The sequence below is a fragment of the Akanthomyces muscarius genome, chromosome 3 (genome assembly GCF_028009165.1).
Source record: "Akanthomyces muscarius strain Ve6 chromosome 3, whole genome shotgun sequence".
Taxonomy (NCBI): domain Eukaryota; kingdom Fungi; phylum Ascomycota; class Sordariomycetes; order Hypocreales; family Cordycipitaceae; genus Akanthomyces; species Akanthomyces muscarius.
In genome coordinates this window covers 2,253,644-2,271,916 of record NC_079243.1, presented here as the reverse complement: position 1 = coordinate 2,271,916, position 18,273 = coordinate 2,253,644, and the positions used below count along the sequence as shown (strand labels likewise).

At 51.5% G+C, this 18,273-nt stretch overlaps 5 protein-coding genes across 5 annotated transcripts; all 5 read left to right on the top strand.

The window, feature by feature from the left end:
* Window positions 1-3,964: 3,964 nt before the first annotated feature.
* LMH87_002085 (uncharacterized protein) lies at window positions 3,965-4,278 on the top strand (the record flags this gene model as incomplete). Its single annotated transcript, XM_056193480.1, has 2 exons — window positions 3,965-4,051; window positions 4,129-4,278. 2 exons carry the CDS (start codon window positions 3,965-3,967, stop codon window positions 4,276-4,278), a joined length of 237 nt encoding a protein of 78 aa, XP_056050514.1.
* A 4,458-nt stretch (window positions 4,279-8,736) lies between these two features.
* LMH87_002084 (uncharacterized protein) lies at window positions 8,737-10,407 on the top strand (the record flags this gene model as incomplete). Its single annotated transcript, XM_056193479.1, has 2 exons — window positions 8,737-9,158; window positions 9,219-10,407. 2 exons carry the CDS (start codon window positions 8,737-8,739, stop codon window positions 10,405-10,407), a joined length of 1,611 nt encoding a protein of 536 aa, XP_056050513.1.
* A 2,324-nt stretch (window positions 10,408-12,731) lies between these two features.
* LMH87_002083 (uncharacterized protein) lies at window positions 12,732-14,014 on the top strand (the record flags this gene model as incomplete). Its single annotated transcript, XM_056193478.1, has 2 exons — window positions 12,732-13,868; window positions 13,925-14,014. 2 exons carry the CDS (start codon window positions 12,732-12,734, stop codon window positions 14,012-14,014), a joined length of 1,227 nt encoding a protein of 408 aa, XP_056050512.1.
* Window positions 14,015-14,848: 834 nt separating this feature from the next.
* Window positions 14,849-15,565, top strand: LMH87_002082 (uncharacterized protein; the record flags this gene model as incomplete). The annotated part of the gene is made up of 1 exon (XM_056193476.1): window positions 14,849-15,565. The coding sequence occupies one exon, from the start codon at window positions 14,849-14,851 to the stop codon at window positions 15,563-15,565; it is 717 nt and encodes a 238-aa protein (XP_056050511.1).
* A 1,839-nt stretch (window positions 15,566-17,404) lies between these two features.
* Window positions 17,405-18,247, top strand: LMH87_002081 (uncharacterized protein; the record flags this gene model as incomplete). The annotated part of the gene is made up of 1 exon (XM_056193475.1): window positions 17,405-18,247. One exon carries the CDS (start codon window positions 17,405-17,407, stop codon window positions 18,245-18,247), a length of 843 nt encoding a protein of 280 aa, XP_056050510.1.
* Between the last annotated feature and the right edge of the window lie 26 nt (window positions 18,248-18,273).

Genomic DNA, 18,273 nt, shown 5'->3' with positions numbered 1-18,273 from the left:
CGTCATGCAGGCATACTGGTACATGCTGATACGCAAACCACGAGTCGACACATCCCGTGTCCGCGTTCCCGGAGAGAACAACGATTGGCTCCCGGAAGGCTGGGCGACGCAGGCAGACACACGCATACACATGCACGCCTTCACACCACTGCCGATGGCCGTTGGTGGTGTTTTTCTCTTCGAAAAAGGCAACTTGATACGAAAAAAACGGAGGCGCGCGGAGACGGCGGCGGCGCGCCGTCCCGAGCACTTTTTAAAGCAAAGCTTGCTCGGCTCGGCCCTGTGCATCTATCTGTATAGCCGACGGGAACGAACGCCGTCAACCGCACAGAGCCAAGGGCTGGAAAAAGCGTAGTCTGCCCGTGCAGAAAAAAAGCCTTTCAACGGTTTTTTACACTGGATGCCAATCTAACAGGAGTGGGTTTTCTTATACGGGTTGCGCGCGACCGAGACAGGGAAGTACTTTCCCACGGCAAGCCAATGATGGGAAGCAGCAAGCTTTGTTCTTTTGGTCGCGGGCGAGTGCAACCAAAAAAAGATACATTGATACATACCCTTTTCTTCCTTCTTCTTTTGCCACTAGAAGGGAAAAAGAAAAAGCAAGGCTTACGTGTGGGGGTTTTGTGGATTTGGCGGCAAGAGAAATTGACACCGTTGAGAGCCCCCAGCCGGGCCTCCCTGTGTTTTTCGGCGGCAGGTTTGTTCTGTGGATGTGTTTCTGGAGCGACTTCGTTTTTGCTGCTAGTTATGAGAACCCATGCTGGTGGGCAAAGTCTGGCTGGGGAGCCCAATTTCTGGGGAATAAACGCCAGTTATTAATCCCAAACCAGACTACCGGCGCGTCATGTACCTCGAGGTACCAGCAAAAAGAACTAGTCCAGGGTCTTTTTTTTGTTTCTCCAATTTCTCCAAAAAGTTGCGAGAAAGAGGCCAGTTGTCCGGCATTGGCGAGAAGGCGTGGCAGGCCCCAGCACAGGTTGCCAGGTGCCAGGGTACAGTTCTGGTACTGGTAATCTGTAGTTGGTTGCTCGCTCTTATTCTTGCTAGTCCAGAGTAGGAATAGAAAAGAACATCATTGGAAAACTGGAAAAGGGCATTTCGTCATCCACGCCCCCTTTTTCCACAGCCCACCAAGCCTAAAAGGCACAGGAGCCGTGAGCCTGTCGGCGCCGGCGCGTTTTAAGATTGAGTAGAGAGGGACAAGCACTACCGAATGAACTAGCTCTACCAGTAGTCAACAACAACCCCATCATCACACTGCTCCAGGCGTCCGAGTAATTTGATTCGTTGACAAGGCCGGGACTTGCTTCTTCGTCACCGGCATCTTGCAGATGTTGTTATTGTTGCCGCGCGCGTCAACAAGAGCAAAAAATCGAGATGCGGTGTGTTGGCTGCGAGAGGATTGGGGAAAAAAAGACTGAAATGAAAAAAAAAAAATTTAAGGACTAGGATAAGTACATATAAGAGAAAGCAAAAAAGCAGGTCCCGGGAAAACGCACGACGCCACTGACCACCAAAAACTTGTAGGGCGGAGCCCGTTGTGAGCTTGACAGGGGCGGACGAGTAAGGCGGAAGGGAAGCCCCCCCAGGAGAAGGAGGGCCCTGTAATATATTTGTTTTACTGGCTGCAGGCTGCAAAATCAAAAGCGGTCGGGCTAGGAACCCAAGCCAGTCGTCCAGAGTGCCGGGAGGTGACCCTTGCAGGGGGGCGTGGTGGTGATTCCTTGTCAACCTGCCCGTGCCTGGATGCCGGAGGGGATTATATCCGTGGCACAGGTAATAAAGGGGGCTGCAGGCAGAGCAGGCAGTGCATTGCAGTGCAAAGGCCTGTTGGGCTGTCTCGTGTCAAGCTGTCAGCTCGCCTTTTTTCTCACATCTCCGGCCTAAATTAAGTACTGAGTAGAATCTTTGTACTAGTCCTAAGAAGTGAGGCGACAAAATGACAAGATGACAAGTTTACCAGTACATTTCCGACTCGGCCTAGCGGTTGTGGTGAGACGCGGCGTCTCGGGAGAAGCAGCCGGGCAAGGCACCTACTACCAGCAAGGGGGGGATAAGATGCCACCATTCTCGGCAGCCTCCTCAACGGTAGAGCGCCCGCCACCGGGATCATCCAGAACGCAGCCGAAGGGTGTGTGTCTGTGTGTGTGTGTGAAGAATTCAAATCATCAAAGCGGCAACAATTCCCTGTTGGTGCGAAATCGTTTGCCTTGAGCCCCTTCGCATCAACAGGCGGCAGCGCTCTCCCGCTGTTCCGGCCATCGGCACATGTATTCAGTAGATTTGATAAAAGTTCAACGGAAGGTGTTGGTCGTTGTCATGCCGTTTCGGCAAGTGCCGCTGGGCTCGTGTTACCGTACAACACGGCTGCTGTTTCTTGACATGTGTGCCAGCATCATCTCAAACTGTGGCGCCGCGTTGCGGTAACAGTGCCTGACAAAATCCAGGGACAGGCCGCACGATCCCTGCTGCCTGTGCTTGGATGCAAGAAGGCTCTGCGTCAGGCTGTGCTAGGCTGGCTGGCTTATCAGTACAGCATGTGAAGCTTTCTATTTATCACCCATTCATCATCAGAATGGCTGCTCGCGGGGCAGGGTCTTGCTAACAGTCAAAGACAATGGCGATACGGAGTATTGGAGGAGGGCATGACTCTGAGATACTACATCTCTTGAGGTATGTACGCTGACAGAGGACACACACCTGGGGTGTCAAATGCCCAGGGTACGAGTTGACTTGAGCAATGAAGAATACTGGTGCTCAAGCTGGTGCGCATGTGTTCATCGCAGCTGTGATATGTTTGGTGTATTGTGCTGCAGTGTAACTTGGTCGAAATATTGAATGAGCAAAATTATATGGAATTGTGCAGGGTGAATTTGGATCGCGATCCGACAAAAACCATTACCATCAGTCACGTCAAGGTCACTTGGTGTCGTGTTTAGTGGACGTTCGGCTTGTACTACAATTGCTTGTGCATAGACCGTCAATCGCAAATAGGAGAATAGCCATTTACCGCTCAAAACAGAGGCCTAGTCAGCCAGCCAACTGTTTATCGCGCCACCATTATTCGAGTCTTTGCCTTTTTTTCTATAGCTGATGCGGACCTCGTGGTGATGCATCTGTCTTCTCTCGTACACCGAGCTGAAGCTTCTGGTTAACTAGCGCTGCCACGACTCCCCCGCTCTCCCGATCAGCGCTACGTTCGGCTACAAGATGCCAAAACAGGAGGGTCGTAACTGCTTCTTGCGAAGGATTAAAGGGGACCTGGTCGATCAATTCGCTTCACATGAAAACTTGATCACAACACGTGAACGGCAATCTGTACCTGATGACGGCCGATGACGACTCCCGCCATGGCGCATCCGAGACTTGTTTGACAGCCAGGGCCGCGGGGCGCCGTTCCCCCGCTTTATTCGAAGAAGCTTCTGGCTTGCGACTCACGATGGCGATTGAAGACAGGGTGGGTTGCCTTGGTCACGAAATAGGGCTACCAGTCCGTCTTGTGGAGAAGCGCCTCTTTAGATGATGTCAAGCACTTGTACACCAAAGACAGAGACGCTAGTTTTACTGCACATTAAGGCTACACCCTCGTTTCAGAAGTGACTACATTTGGTAAATCAAGGTCGAGAAGATACAGAAAAATGTGAAATGCCCGTTTGGCAGAGTTTGCGTAAATATCTCATAGTCCATCGCCTAGTTGCCTGATAGCCGTTGCATGGAGAAGGTTGCTCGCATGATGGAGACCAGACTTTGAACAAGACCCTAATTGTGACGAAACTATGACGCGGACAATAAAGAGTGACGCCTGCTCCATGCCCCCCGCCTATGAATATAAAAAAAGCACAACTCGACGATAGGACTCTTGCACACTACTAATTTGATCAATTGTATTGCGAGATTCAAATTGTACAACACAACTCATCATCACAATCGTCTAAATCACAACTTCGTACCCAACTTAACAAACATGCCTCGCAACGGAGATGGTTCATCACACAACGGCCCCTTTGAGGAGGCTGGCCACAACATCGCTCACGGCGTGGGCGACGCCGGGGTAAGAACAGACCTGCCTGATTTCCTTTCGCAAGCAATCAAATCAAAGGTAGCTTGCGTTGCTAACATGATATCTAGACTGACAAGGTTGACCGCGCCGACAAGACGGCACCCATGCCCGAACCCGAAAAGGGCGCTGGCCTCGAGGGCCTCAACGCGAGCGGCGGCCAGAGCCAAGGCATTAAGAAGGGCGACAATGTCGGCCAGGGCGGCTCGACCAAGGACTAAATATTTGGCTTTTTAACTTTGTTGGGAATACACTGGCGCAATAGGATTGCTTCATTCTGAGCTAATACAAAAGAAAATTACCATCTAAACCGTACACTTGGGGGTCCACGTCGAGAGCATCAATCGTACCAATCAATGCAGCTGCACATGCACTATCGAGCAGAATCGCAAACAATCAAACGAAAGGAAAAAGAGGAATAGGCAGCGCTCTTTCCTCCGTCGAGTCGAGACGAGAAAACAAGCCTAGCAAGAAACAAACCGTGATAAAAGAGGAAAAAAGGCTGAGCAGCCTCCTTTATCAAAATAAGCGGTCGCGCCATTGGCATGGGTACTTGCTTTTTTCTCCCTTTCCTTCCCGTACCCATGCCGTGTTCTTCCAGTTTGCTGGGACGACTCGTCCGCCCTCCTCCGACTGCGCGGCCCAGCGATGCAAGGGGGTTCCGATACGGCGATACGGTGAAGAGATGACCAGGCTGGTTACCGTAACATCGCGGGCTGCCAGGTGCGGCAGAGCGATTGTGTTTTTCTTTTCTCTTTTCCTGTTGGGCGTTTGGGATGTGTGTTGCCGTGTGTTGAATTTTCTACAGACACACTTGCCGTGGACGAAAAATTACACATTAACTAACTAGTTTTATCGTCTGAGACATGGCACCAAGGTGATAGGGGGCACAGACCGCCATCTAATAAATCACGATTTTCGCCAAGGAGCAATTTTCAATTTTCATTTTTTGGGGGGGGGACAGGTAGACAAGGTTTTTGATCTGCCTACGTGCCTGCCTGGTCTCTATATCTGGCCTTGGAGTATCTATATTGGCCAAGACCAACATCTGCCGCCCTGTGTAGAGCGAGTCATTGGAGTCAAAGCCGCGCACTTGACCAGGATAGACGTCTTGCAATAAGATTTCTTAAGACAGAACATTATTAATAACTGACACGAGGTCTTTGAAGACACTCTAAGTCATGCGATCGATCCTGGCAACTTTGTATAGCATGAGTTTTTGCAACCCCTTCCAAAATTGACAATGGAGTGCTGAATTAGTATTCTGCGTTGCCCCTGGCTCAGAAAGTATGCATCTAATATATATGCTAGACTTGGTACCGTGTACTACAGTGACGACTCGCGTGCCGCTCTTACTTGCCTCTCGTCTGCTGTGACGCGATATCGCGGCCCGCACGCCCTGCTGCCTTTCACCTTCCGGGGGCGGGGGGCCTCTTGGTTACTCCCAATTTTCATCGTAATTGTTCCATGCCGAGCACAATAATCCAACAATTTTTATTTGCGTGTAGGTATGTCTCTGTCGTGGACGATATAGCTGACGGGCGACGCCCGAATGAATTGCATCGAGACGAGAGGAGGTCACTTGGCCCCGACGGCACAATTTTCAGCAGTGTTCTAACGGTCAACGTGACTTCAGCCTCAGCTCAGTCAATGTTTGGTCAACGTTCGGTAACAGTAGCCAAAATCAATCAACGAGGCGTAAAGAAGCGCCCGGCGCACCGCTGGCCTGGAAATCTTATGCGCGTCAGTGACTCCTAGGACCTGAAGCCTCGTCTCAGTTGTGATGCTGGCTGATCTCTAGTCGTAGACGCTCGGGACGTCAGCCTCGGCTTAGCTGTCAATTTAAGCACTATATAGGACCAGGTATCATATGATGCGTGCTTGGTAGCCATGTGCGATGGTCTGTGTAACTTTAGGCAGGGCAGAGGAAATTTTCCGCCTTTTTGCAAAACTGTCTACGGATTGGATGCCGATTGGGCCTCATTTGCGCCTGGGAGGCATACGTCCGCATCACGCCTGCGGAAACTATTTAGCTGCTGTCTCTACGCGCGCAGGAAATGATTGGTTCTTGTTTTCACTTTTGCTGACAGCGCCAAAGATGGAGATTGGGTCGCCTTGGAGTACAGCGGCGGAACAGGCGGTGCAAGGCTGCCAAGTATGTCGCTCTCCTGCAGAATAGTAAGGTGCAGTTGCGTCTTTGGGGTGCTGAATATTGGCCGACCTATTCATTTGAATTGTATTGTATCTTGTTATTTATTTGGTTCCCGAGACTTGCCTGGGTCAGTTCGGACAATTGAAGTCCTCCACAGATACCCTGGTTGCCCAGCTGCCTACTTCATGATAGCACCTATGGTGGCGTATGAGCAGTGCGCCACAATGTAACACAACGTATTGGAAATCGTAAGCAGGATAGACCAAGGCGAAGAAGCCGGCATATCCTCCATGCAGACTAGTACTGCGTGTCCGTGCAAGCTGCATCCGTCAAAACGTATGGCGGGGCTCCAGCCTGATGCCGCTGTCGCTGTCGTTGTCGCAAGGACTGACGAGGTAACGTCGGCCACCCACTTAGGAGCCAACCCACCTGGGAGCCACTCTCACGCGTCGCGTCCAGCCCTATCACCTTCTTATAATAACCACGATAACTTATATAAATATTATTATTATTTAATTCCTTTTAAATAGAACTATTATAGATACTAAATATACTAAATAAGACCTTTAAAATGTAATTTAAGACGTTATTAGTAGTATAAGCTAATATAAAGCTAGAAGACGTTAGGGAATCCCTTAATAAACACTTAGTGGCCGGCTAAAGGGAAAATAGGTTAAAAAGGATATATTTAAGTAGATATAACGCCTTTCTAATACTTAAGAGAGGCATCTTTATAGCTAGATCCTACTTTAAGATAAGGCAGGCCTCTCTCTAACCTATAACTAGGTCTAAGAGATAGTAAAGAGAGTGGTATATCTTAATAGCGATACTAAACTACTTAGTAAGAACTAGCTATAAGGATTCCTCTATTAAAATCTAGAAATTAAGACTCTAAGAGGCAGGAGACTTAATATTAAGAGAATTAATAGCGTATTAACTAACACTATTAAGGAATTCCGCTATATTAACCTTCCAGCCCTATATAACATCCCTCCTTAATACTAATATAATATAGATAAGATAGGCCTAGTAATAGGCTAGTAAGAGAACAGCCTAGTACTTAGGTTATTAAAGAAACAAATAGTAATAAAAAAGCAGTCTAGGCTTTATTATTAGAGTATAATTATTAAGTATATCTTAGCTACTAAGAGGAAGCTTAACCTACTAGTTATCTTCTAAAAAGACACTATTTAATAGTAATACTTTTTAGATAAGTTAAAGCTATTTACTTACTAGTTCTTTAAGGCTATAAAGAAGGGCTAGATAAATAATAATATTACTATCTACTAGCTTAAGATAGTCTTTATCCTAAAGATAAGGCTATAAAGACTATACTATAAGTTACTAGTTATTAATAGCTATAAAAGTTATTATATAACTAAATTTCTATAAGAATATTACTAGAATAACATTTTTATTTTATTCCTACTAGTATATAGTAGTTATATACTTTAACCTCTTAATATAGCTGTCTTTAGGCCTATAAAGAGGTATTATATAGCTTATCTTAGCAGGCATCTAACTATTACTAACTTATCGCCACTTAGTAAAAAGATCTTCTTAGAGTGTTATCTAGAGGTATAAGAGCTTAGAATAACTAAAGTAAATATTATTACTAGCTAGCAGGTAGTAGGACTTTAGCCTATTAATATAGTAAGGCTATTACTTAGTCCTTTACTTCTTCTAGAGGCACTATAACACCTAGTTACTCTAAAGAAGCCTCTAACACCTTTAATAAGCTATTATACTTATATTATAACACTATCTAATAGCTAGGACATTAAGTAGCTCTTTTCTAGCCTTAAGCGTACCTAAAAAACATCACCTATATACTATCTTATTAAGTGGAAGATATAGAAGGGAATTAATATATATAATAGTATTAATATCACTTCTAAGAGGCAAATTAGTTATCTTTAATAACAGATAGATAACTTAAAGCCCTATAGGAAAAAGAGAGTTTAACTAGACCCTAATAAATCCTTTATTACAGTTATAGAGGTAGATTTAACACGTTGCTAGCTTAACGCGTAATTACTAGGTATAGAAGAGGTGGGAATAATTAATTTATCAGATACAGAGATCTCTAACAGCGAGGCTATCGCCCTATAATTATTTAATATTTAATTAATATTATTTATAGTTATAATAAGGCATTTTATTAGCAGGTGTAAAATCAATAATAGTGGCTCCCAGGTGGGTTAGCTCCCAAGTGGGTGGCCGACGTTACTGGAAGGATACAACGGCCCCGAGGGCGCCGCAACTAAAGCTTGCTAATCGGTGGCCATTTTACCACACCAGCAGTCCACGGCCTACCAATCATGACGGATAGGCTATGCAATGATATCCTCAAGCTTGTACCACCCCGCGCCTTTGCCATGCATTTGTGGGCAAGCAATGATTGGTAGGTTGGGCAGCTAAACGCCGCGTATATAAAGGGCCATGGCTGCTACCTTGGTTTCGGAGATTCTGGAGTGATCTCTCTAGTACATGCAACACAGCTTCAGAGAAGCCCCAGCGATACAAAATGGGAAACCTTCCATCATCCTACGTCGTAGTTTTGCTGTCTGCCGCCACTGTGGTGTACATACTCAACACTATATGGCGCAGAGCATCCCACAAGATTCTGGCCCAACGAGCAGGTTGCAAGCCGGCATTTACTCGCCCTTACCGGCTACCGCTCGGCATCGACAACCTGGCTCGCACCATTTCCTCAATCCTCAATAACACGATGCAGAATGACGACTTTGTCATTTACGAAGAGATCGGCTGCCGCTCGACCTGGCTCCAGAATATCCTGGGCGAGTTTTACCACGTAACTGCGGACCCTGAGAACATCAAGGCCATGCTAGCAACACAATTCGACGACTTTGAGCTGGGACCTTTGCGGCGGGATCAACTCGGACCTCTGATCGGTCATGGCATATTTACCAGCGATGGCAAAGATTGGTATGTCGAGACTTTGTTGCATCACCTACACGGTTCATGGTGCTGACCAGAGGCACACAGGCAGCAACAGCGGTCGATCCTTCGTCCGCAGTTCACTCGAACTCAAATTTCCAATTTGACGCTTCTAGAGGCCCACGTCCAGCAGTTCTTCCAGCAGTTCGAAAATGCTCAGGCAGACTCCTGGACACGCGAGGTGGATTTGGGACCTCTCTTCTTCAATCTTACGCTTGATGCGGCGACTGAGTTTCTCTTCGGCCAAAGCGTGGACTCCCAACGCACCTATCGTAAAACGACTCAGGGATCTGGAAGCACCGAGAAGTCTGAACAGGATGGGCTCAGCAGCAAAGACGGCAGCAAAGACTGGTCGTCCTTTGGCCGAGCCTTTGACAGAGCAAATGCCACCATTGCTCTCCGAGGGATGCTCATGGACTTTTACTACCTATACAAGCCCAGTTCTTTCGCCAGAGACTGCAAGGAGGTCCAGCAATTTGCAGACTATTTTGTCCAACGAGCTCTGAGCCAAGAGCTAGGAAACAAGGACGGAGATTCCCAGACGGGGGCGTACGTCTTTCTGAGGGAACTTGTGAAGACGACCAGGGATCCGTACGTGCTACGCAGCCAGCTGCTCAACATTTTGCTGGCGGGCCGAGACACGACCGCCGGTCTCCTGGGCTGGACTTTCTTCCTGCTCGCCCGTCATCCCGCATACTGCAGCAAGCTGCACCGCGTCGTCGTGGAAACCTTTGGGGCCTACTCACCCGACACCTCGTCCATCACGTTCGAGTCCCTCAAGGCGTGCCACCACCTGCAGCATCTCCTCTCCGAGGTCCTGCGCCTGCACCCGGTGGTGCCCGAGAACGGCCGCCGCGCCGTCCGCAACACGAAGCTGCCCCGCGGCGGCGGCGCCGACGGGCAGTCGCCCGTCTTCATCCGCAAGGGCGAGGACGTCATCTACAGCGTCAACGTGATGCACCACCGAAAAGACCTGTGGGGGGACGACGCGCACGAGTTTGCGCCCGAGCGCTGGGTTGACCGCAAGCACGGCTGGGAGTACCTGCCGTTCAACGGAGGGCCGCGCATCTGCCTCGGGCAGCAGTTTGCGCTGACCGAGGCGGCGTACGTCGTCGTGCGGACGCTGCAGAGGTATGGCAAGATTGAGAACATGGACCCGGAGACGGTGACGAAGCATCAGTATGCCCTGACCACGGCGCCGGCCAAGGTGTCGGTCAGGTTGTTCCAGGCGAATTAGTCAGAGCTCCGCGAGCTTGGCACGTGTTGGTTGAATAGTCTAGCAATATCCCAGCAAGGAACATATCGGTAATGCTCATACTCAACTGCAGAAGATGAGTGGTAGTTTTTTTTTCGAGCGAGTCGTCTCATAGCAGTGATATAGACTGTCTGCAGATTGTTTTTGGCGTGTGGTAATAAGCAAATATTCGCGTGCGAGACTGACAGGCTCACGTTGGAACGCGTCTCGTCTCGCGCGAACGCAAAGAGTGGACTTGCCACGCCGACTGCGGATTTTCTATTCCACAGTCACTCGGCTCGCAAGATGAGCATGGTTTCTTTGGGGAGAACAAAAGAAGAAAATCCAAATTTCGAGTACTGTCTACTCAGTTATCTCAAGCAATGGACCGGCGGTTGTCACGCTGTCAACGCGGTCTTTTGGATCTGGGTACCACTTGCGCCATGTAAGCCGTCAAGTTGGAGCCCCATGTCTAGCGCGAATTTCGCCAGGTGGCAAGTTTACAGTAGTTTCTCTACCGGCCCGGTATCATATCCCGCTGTCTTTTCGGAGCCAGTACGGTGCTGTAAGCAAGATGCCCGTCGCCTTCCCTTTTTTGCCATAGGCCCGGCGCACGTGTTGAGTGCCGAAGGTAGTCGTCGGTGTAACATGACTTGGACTTCTGTGGCGCTCATGCAACCACTTTAGTAAAGTGGTGATTAGACCGAGCGCGTTAAATGAGACTCGTCGCGTGACGCAACCTGACCGCTACCTCGACTGCCCGCAAGGTAAGTGCACGCGGGGAGACATGAGATGAAAATGGATGCTGGATTGATGTGAGTGTATTGGAAACCATCCAGTGTAATGCCACGCAAGTTCAATTCAGTTGTGTCGCAGCTGTGTGGAGTTACAGCGCGATTCTTTTGTTTGTCCACGTTACTTCGAGGCGCCACAGCGGCATGAGAATGCCGACAATCTGGAAGATATAGTACCCAAATACCATGTAAATCAAAGAAGAAGCTGGGAAAATGGGGTCGATCCTAATATGGGGATCATTGACCCCCACACGAGGCACAATACCTGATCAACTAGTAGTCGTGTCATGTGTAGGGTATGACCGTAGTCGAATGGCGACGGATACAGAAGCGGCTCAGAAGAATCAACCAGAACGTTGTGCAAGGTTACATAGAGAGACTACTCGATAGTAAAACAACAGCAGCTGACGGCAGACGCAGTCTTAACTTGATAAAGCATCTCGTTAACAAAGGCTGCTGCCTTTCATCCTTCGCTCTGAACCTTTTTCTTTGTGTGGGCAAGATGATCGTCGCTGTCAGAGCGGAATTCTCGCCCTGCCGGCGAAGAACTAAGAGACCAAACGACAATAGTAGCGGCCAAGTCTAGTAATGCCGCGACCCAAGGCACTTCCCAGCTCCAATGTAGGAACCTCCTTGGAGGAAGCGAGGCAAAAGCTGATCAGCAGCTGCGGAGACTAGCCCGCTAGCTTGCTGACATGTCCCATCCTTTCGTCGGGCTTTCGACAACATGCACCTCTAAATGACTTTTAAAATAAAAGGAGGAGGGAAAATGGAGCAAGCTAGCGCAGGAACGTCGCATCTATCCGTCGACACCATCTCTTGGTACCGACGCTCCTATCCCCCCAATGACAATCGAGCGCCACATCGCCAACACGGCTGAGACGGCATCAGAGTCACTTGATTGCTGGCCCGTCCCCCATCCATCCCTGGCTGTCTCCTCCCCCTCACTCCCCTCCATCTGCGGCGGACGTCCCCGGCTTCTCGAGGACGAACTACTAGCCCGCCACACCCTGGCATGCACATCTTGTTCCGCGGGACACTCTGCTCCGTCGAGGACTGACCCGATTAATCGCAGATTTTGGGGGCACAGTAATAAATTTTAATCTTCCCTGGTGCGGATGACGGCGGTCGACCATGTAACGTCTCCTCCCATTTGGGTTGCGATCCGCTGAGTTGGCAGCCCTTCTTAGGAATGCGACCCCCAACGCGCGCACTGCGAGCTTCCCAGAAGGGCAGGTCAGAAATGCCAAACTGAACTCGCGGTTGTGTGTAATCGGGCCATTGCGAAAAATGTCCGGCAGCACCACTACTAGGTAGTTGCTGGATCTCGTAGATCTTGACGTGATATAAATACACTGAGACCTTTCCGGTCACGATGTTGGTTCTCGTGGACTCCAGGCGTTGATCACCAAAGAGACATTCCTTTACTTACTCTTCATATATTGATACCATACGGCATCCTTTTACACACTGTACATATTCTCTTCATACAATCCTTTTCTTCTAGCATCATCTAGGCTTTCACGAATCAACATGCGCGGCTTCTCCCTTCTCGCCAGCCTCGGCCTTACAAGCCTCGCGGCCGCTTCGCCCCTCGCCGCCCGCCAGGCTCCCAGCGCCCAGAACGTCGTGTACTGGGGCCAGAACGGCGGCGGCACCATCGAGAACAACGACCTCGGCGCGTACTGCCAGTCCAACTCGGGCATCGACGTGCTCGTGCTGGCCTTTCTCTACCAGTTCGGCCGCGACACCACCATCCCGTCGGGCACCATCGGCCAGTCGTGCTTCATCAGCACCGCCGGCCAGGGCCAAAACTGCGACTCGGTGACGGCGGCCATTGCAAAGTGCCAGAGCGCCGGCGTCAAGATCATTCTGTCCCTCGGCGGCGCCACCAGCTCCTACTCGCTGCAGTCGCAGGCCCAGGCCGAGCAGATTGGCCAGTACCTCTGGGACTCGTACGGCAACTCGGGCAACACGACGGTCCAGCGCCCCTTTGGCAAGAACGCCGTCGACGGCTTCGACTTTGACATTGAGGTCAACGGCGGCAGCAGCCAGTACTACCAGTACATGATTGCCAAGCTGCGCCAGAACTTTGCCAAGGACTCGTCCAAGAAGTACTACATCACCGGTGCCCCTCAGTGCCCTATCCCCGAACCCAACATGGGCGAGATTATCAGCAACAGCCAGTTTGATTACCTCTTTGTCCAGTGGTACAACAACAACAACTACACCGTGCCCTGTGCCCTGCCCATCAACGGCAACGCTCCTTTCAACTACAACAACTGGACCAACTTCATCTCTACCACTCCTTCCAAGGATGCCAAGATCTTCATCGGTGTCCCGGCCTCGACTCTTGCAGCCAACGGCAGCCCCGGCGGTGCCACCTACTACGCCACCCCCGACCAGCTGGCGACCATTGTCAATGAGTACAAGAGCGACGCGCACTTTGGTGGCATCATGATGTGGAGTGCTGGCTTCTCCGACTCCAACGTCATCAACGGTTGCACCTATGCCCAGGAGGCCAAGCACATTCTCGTCAGCGGCGGTCCTTGCGGCTCCTCCGGCCCTCCTCCTCCCACCAGCACCACCAGCACACCCCCAGGCTCCAGCCCTACCAGCTCCTCGCCGCCCGGTTCTTCCCCGACTGGCAGCGTCCCCCAGTGGGGTCAGGTAAGACGACTCGCCGAACGATGACATGCCGGGTTTGATGCTAACATGATGAATAGTGCGGCGGACAAGGATACAACGGACCAACCGGGTGCCAGGCCCCGTACACTTGCAAGAAGTCGAGCGAGTGGTGGTCGTCCTGCCAGTAGAGTGCAGGTGATCCGGAGATGCGACGGCGCTCTACATGTACATAGTAGTTGAGAGCTGCCGGTCGTCTCATTCATGTGGAGGCTACTTGATATAGCATGATTGTTTAGCACGGCCATGTTTGCATTGCATACGTACATATTCTCTCGTTAACTTTGAACATATTTCGAATTTTGTCTTGAATCATATGTTGCCATCTGAGGAGTAATGTGTCGTAGCAGAAAGCAGAGACGCTGTCCGAGATCCGGTCGCGACACCGTCACGGACCAACTCGGGGAACGCGTCCTTTTGGCTTGTAGAAGTCTGACCGAGGATACTAGCAGCCCGTGATCGTTTTCATGCATTAGCAACGCTGAATATAAGTCGAGCCAGTCATGTCTGGCCTTTGCACCACGGAGTCTTCTGCCCGGATCCTCAAAGACCCGTTCCAAGTAGGAGCCGCGTCCATTCAGGAAAAAGAGATTACAAGGGAAGCATGTCTCAGGCGCAATACGTCTTAACTTATCAGGCGTTCGTTGCTGGAGCGTCAAGGGCAAAAAGGAAAGCCAAGACGCGCGTGGCGGCGAGGGAGGGCTTGTCTATGCAGGGCAGCAATTAGCCTGGAGCGGAAGGAAAAGCGGGCTGTGGTGGTGATGGTTTTGCGCACTGTGAGATCCTGCTGTAAATCGGCGAATTATACAGTGCAGAGACATAGACATGACTATTCTCACTGTACGGACTCGGCCCGCATCCACACAAAGCTGCATCTTGTCAAATCTCCAGAAATTTTTCTCGATCGCCTTATTCCCTCCCTGTGTCTTATTACAGATCGGTAAAGCAGGGCACCGTACCAAAACATGCACCAGCAGCTTAGAGATCTCTCCGGGGAGGATTCCCACTTCTCGCAGGGGCGACACCAGCCTGAGGAGCTGAATCTGGAAGCCCATGGCGTTGCAGCTCCCTCGGACCCCCTAGAAGATGTGTTTGGCGCGGACAGCGGCGTTGAAGCTCAGGACGTCGTGCTACAGGCACCAGAATCCACGCACCCGACGGACATGAGTCGTTTGCAGGCAGAACACAGCACATCGGGCTACAGAGAGGGCGTAGCGGTGGCCAAAGAGGCCAGCATACAGCCGGGATTTGACGAAGGCTTCAGCTTGGGGGCCACGATTGGGCAAAAGGCCGGGCATCTTGTTGGCATACTCGAGGGCATCAGCAACGCCCTGCAGCCCCTCGGCAACGAGAGATCGGCGGAAGCGGAGCAGCTACTGAATCAAGCCCGTGAGGAACTCAACACCAAGCATATTTTTAGCCCAGAGTACTGGGCACCCGACGGAAACTGGACCTACCAAGTTGACCCTTCAGGCGAGGAAAGGGAGGTGTTGTTTCCCGACGTGGCAGAGGCGCATCCCCTGCTCCAGAAGTGGACTGGCATCGTCGACACGCAGGTGCAGCAGTGGCATATCCAGCTCGATATCCTGCGTGATGAGACGGGTCCCCGGGTGGAAATAATCTCAGATGAGCAAGCCAAATCGGGTCTCGCGCAAAAGACGAATAAGGCACTGGACTGGTGAAGGGCGGCGATCTGTCACATTTTGTCCGGTAATTATGGGATAAAGTAAAACTGCAGGCAACAGACGAACATCTCGCCCGCATGCTCGGTATGCACGACCATCTGGTGGCGAGCTGCAATTTCCAAAACTCGGAATACGCGTGCAAAGAGTCATGCCGGGTCTGCCGTCAGGTGACGCCAGCATCGAGTCACAATAATGAAACAATTAGAAAGAAAAAACAAACAAGCCGACACAGCAGCAGGTCCTGCAGGAGACGCTGCGCTGCGTGCGATGGAGCGTTGCCGCTTGTCGCGCGTGGCGTTGAAACCGCATCTATTACCAATGCAAGGCAGAGAATAAACAGAAGGAAGCACCGCAAGCTACGCTGCGTCTTTGGCAGCTAGACGAGACATGATTTCCGGGTACTTGCACAATTTTCTTTTCTCGCTTTCATGTTGTTGCCCTTTCTACCTTTTTCGTGCCGGTTCCTGGACTCCTATTGGTGCGAAGTAGCCCGGGGCGGTAGTTGCTTTTTCCTACTCCAGGCCACGCCCAGATCAGGCAAGGTTTGCTTCTGGTACACGGCACCGTGGTTGCGTGGCTTGACCCTTGGCCCGATTTCTCGTGTCTTGCCGTGTTCTAAACCAAGGGGTGAGACACATTGTGTGGGAAAGGGAAAGTACCCTTCATTGGCGCCCAGTGACCGGTTGGTTTATTTTTTCAATTTTTTTTTAGGCTCGGCTCCGTCTCAAAGCAGGAAATTGGGTGTTGCGGTAGCGGGAGTGCCTGAGACATTGGCTTCTCCCCCTTCTGATGTGGTCAACGGCCGCCGACGGGCAGAGTGCAAGTTGGCACTGGCATAACGGTGTTAGGGCGCTATCCAAGAAAATTACGTGCGCAAGTCTTCAGAAAAATTGCATGCCGAAAAATTTCAGTGGACTACTTGTGCTCTGCCTTGCATATTGGTCACTTACACGAGTTAGGTGCCGGCGTGCCACGCAAGCGACTGGGAACCACGAACCACGACGGAGCCTGGTAATGCAGATCGGCGGTTTCCAAGCTAGGGCGACCAGGGCGATTACACGGATAGCAAACACGCGAATTAAGGTCAAACCTGGTCTGCTACCTAGGTGCGTGGCTGCTTTCTCAGGTGTGCTGCATGGCACTAGCGCAGGTCCCAGTTGACCTTCTGTGGTGGTGTTTGGATCCGATGTGCCCGAGGAAGCCCATGGTAAAACAGACGTTATTTGCGCCTGGGCCCTCATTCGATGGAGCCCATCCCCAGATGGCCAGGATCGGTAAGACATGTACCTGCTTGCAAAGCTGGGTGCCCTTGTGCTGAACGATACGAAGCGCTAACTGCCAGTAGAGCGTCGAGCGTCTACCGCACCAAAACAAAGGAACAGAAGGGCAGAGGAGGATGCAACCATGTGGAGACGACAATGTCAAAATGCGCTTTGGTTTTTACCCACTCGCATCTGCCATGTCTTGTCTCTGTTCCTCATTTCCCCCATGAATCAGAGCTATTCCGCGTCAGTGGGGGCGCGGCATTGTGCTGCTGTCATGTCAGGCACAGGAGAGAGGGATGGGAGAGCAGCCGAATGATGTGGGAGAGCGGGGAGAAGCAAAGGGCGAGACATGGGATAGTGGCAAGATAATTTCTTGTTTTTCGGAGTTGTCCTGAGAAGATCAGTTATTTAAGCCACCTGCCATCCCGCCATCTGTCCGACTCTCCTTCCACTCCCAACAACAGCTTCAGCTTGAACATTCAGAACACTCTCACCCATACACTCTTTTTTCAGTTCTCTACACTCGCTTTCTCAAGCTTCTCAAGCCTCCACCCCCACCAAATCAATCAAAATGAAGTCCTTTGTTGTCGCCGCCGCCCTGGCCTCCATTGCCGCCGCCAACCCCGGTCTGCTCGACAACGTCCTGAGCAACGCCGGCGTGACCAACAACCAGCAGGACAGCAACAACCAGGGCGGCAACTCCGGCGGCCTCGTTGGTGACCTCCTTGGCAACACCGGCCTAAAGGCCGACGTCAAGCTCCCCGCCGGCATCTCCATCTCGGCCGAGCTGGGCCCCAAGTACCCCCCTCCCGCCGGCCGCACCGACACCTGGCACCCGGCCCACCCCGGCGTCGACATGGACGGCTGCGACGCCAACGACGGCGACTGGCACTACGTCCACCCGTGCGACGAGTGCCAGCACGGCCACCACACCTGGACCACCTCCACGGCCACCAACATTGTCACCAAGACCGTCATTGACTGCGCGCCCACCGTGACCGACTGCCCGGCCCGCACCACCGCCGTCACCACAGTCACCACCACCATCTGCCCGGCCACCAACACCGCGACCGCCACGCCCACTACCGTTGTCCCGGTTCCCGTCACCAGCAGCAGCAGCAGCGTCGAGGTCACCGTCCCGGCCACCACCGAGACTCCCTGCCCCGAGACCACCACCGTCGTGCCTCCTGTCACCACCGTTGCTCCTCCTGCCACCACCGTTGCTCCCCCTCCCCAGACGCAGACTCCCGTCTGGACCCAGACCACCAAGGCTCCCCAGCCCCCTGCCTCGGTCGTCCCCCCCGTCAACGGCGGCAACAACACCATGACCCAGCCCCCCGTCATTGTCAACGGTGGTGCCCAGGCCCAGATCGGCATCTTTGCCGCCATCGCCGCCATCGTTGCTCTTCTGTAAATATGCCAAACGTCTTGACGCTGTCA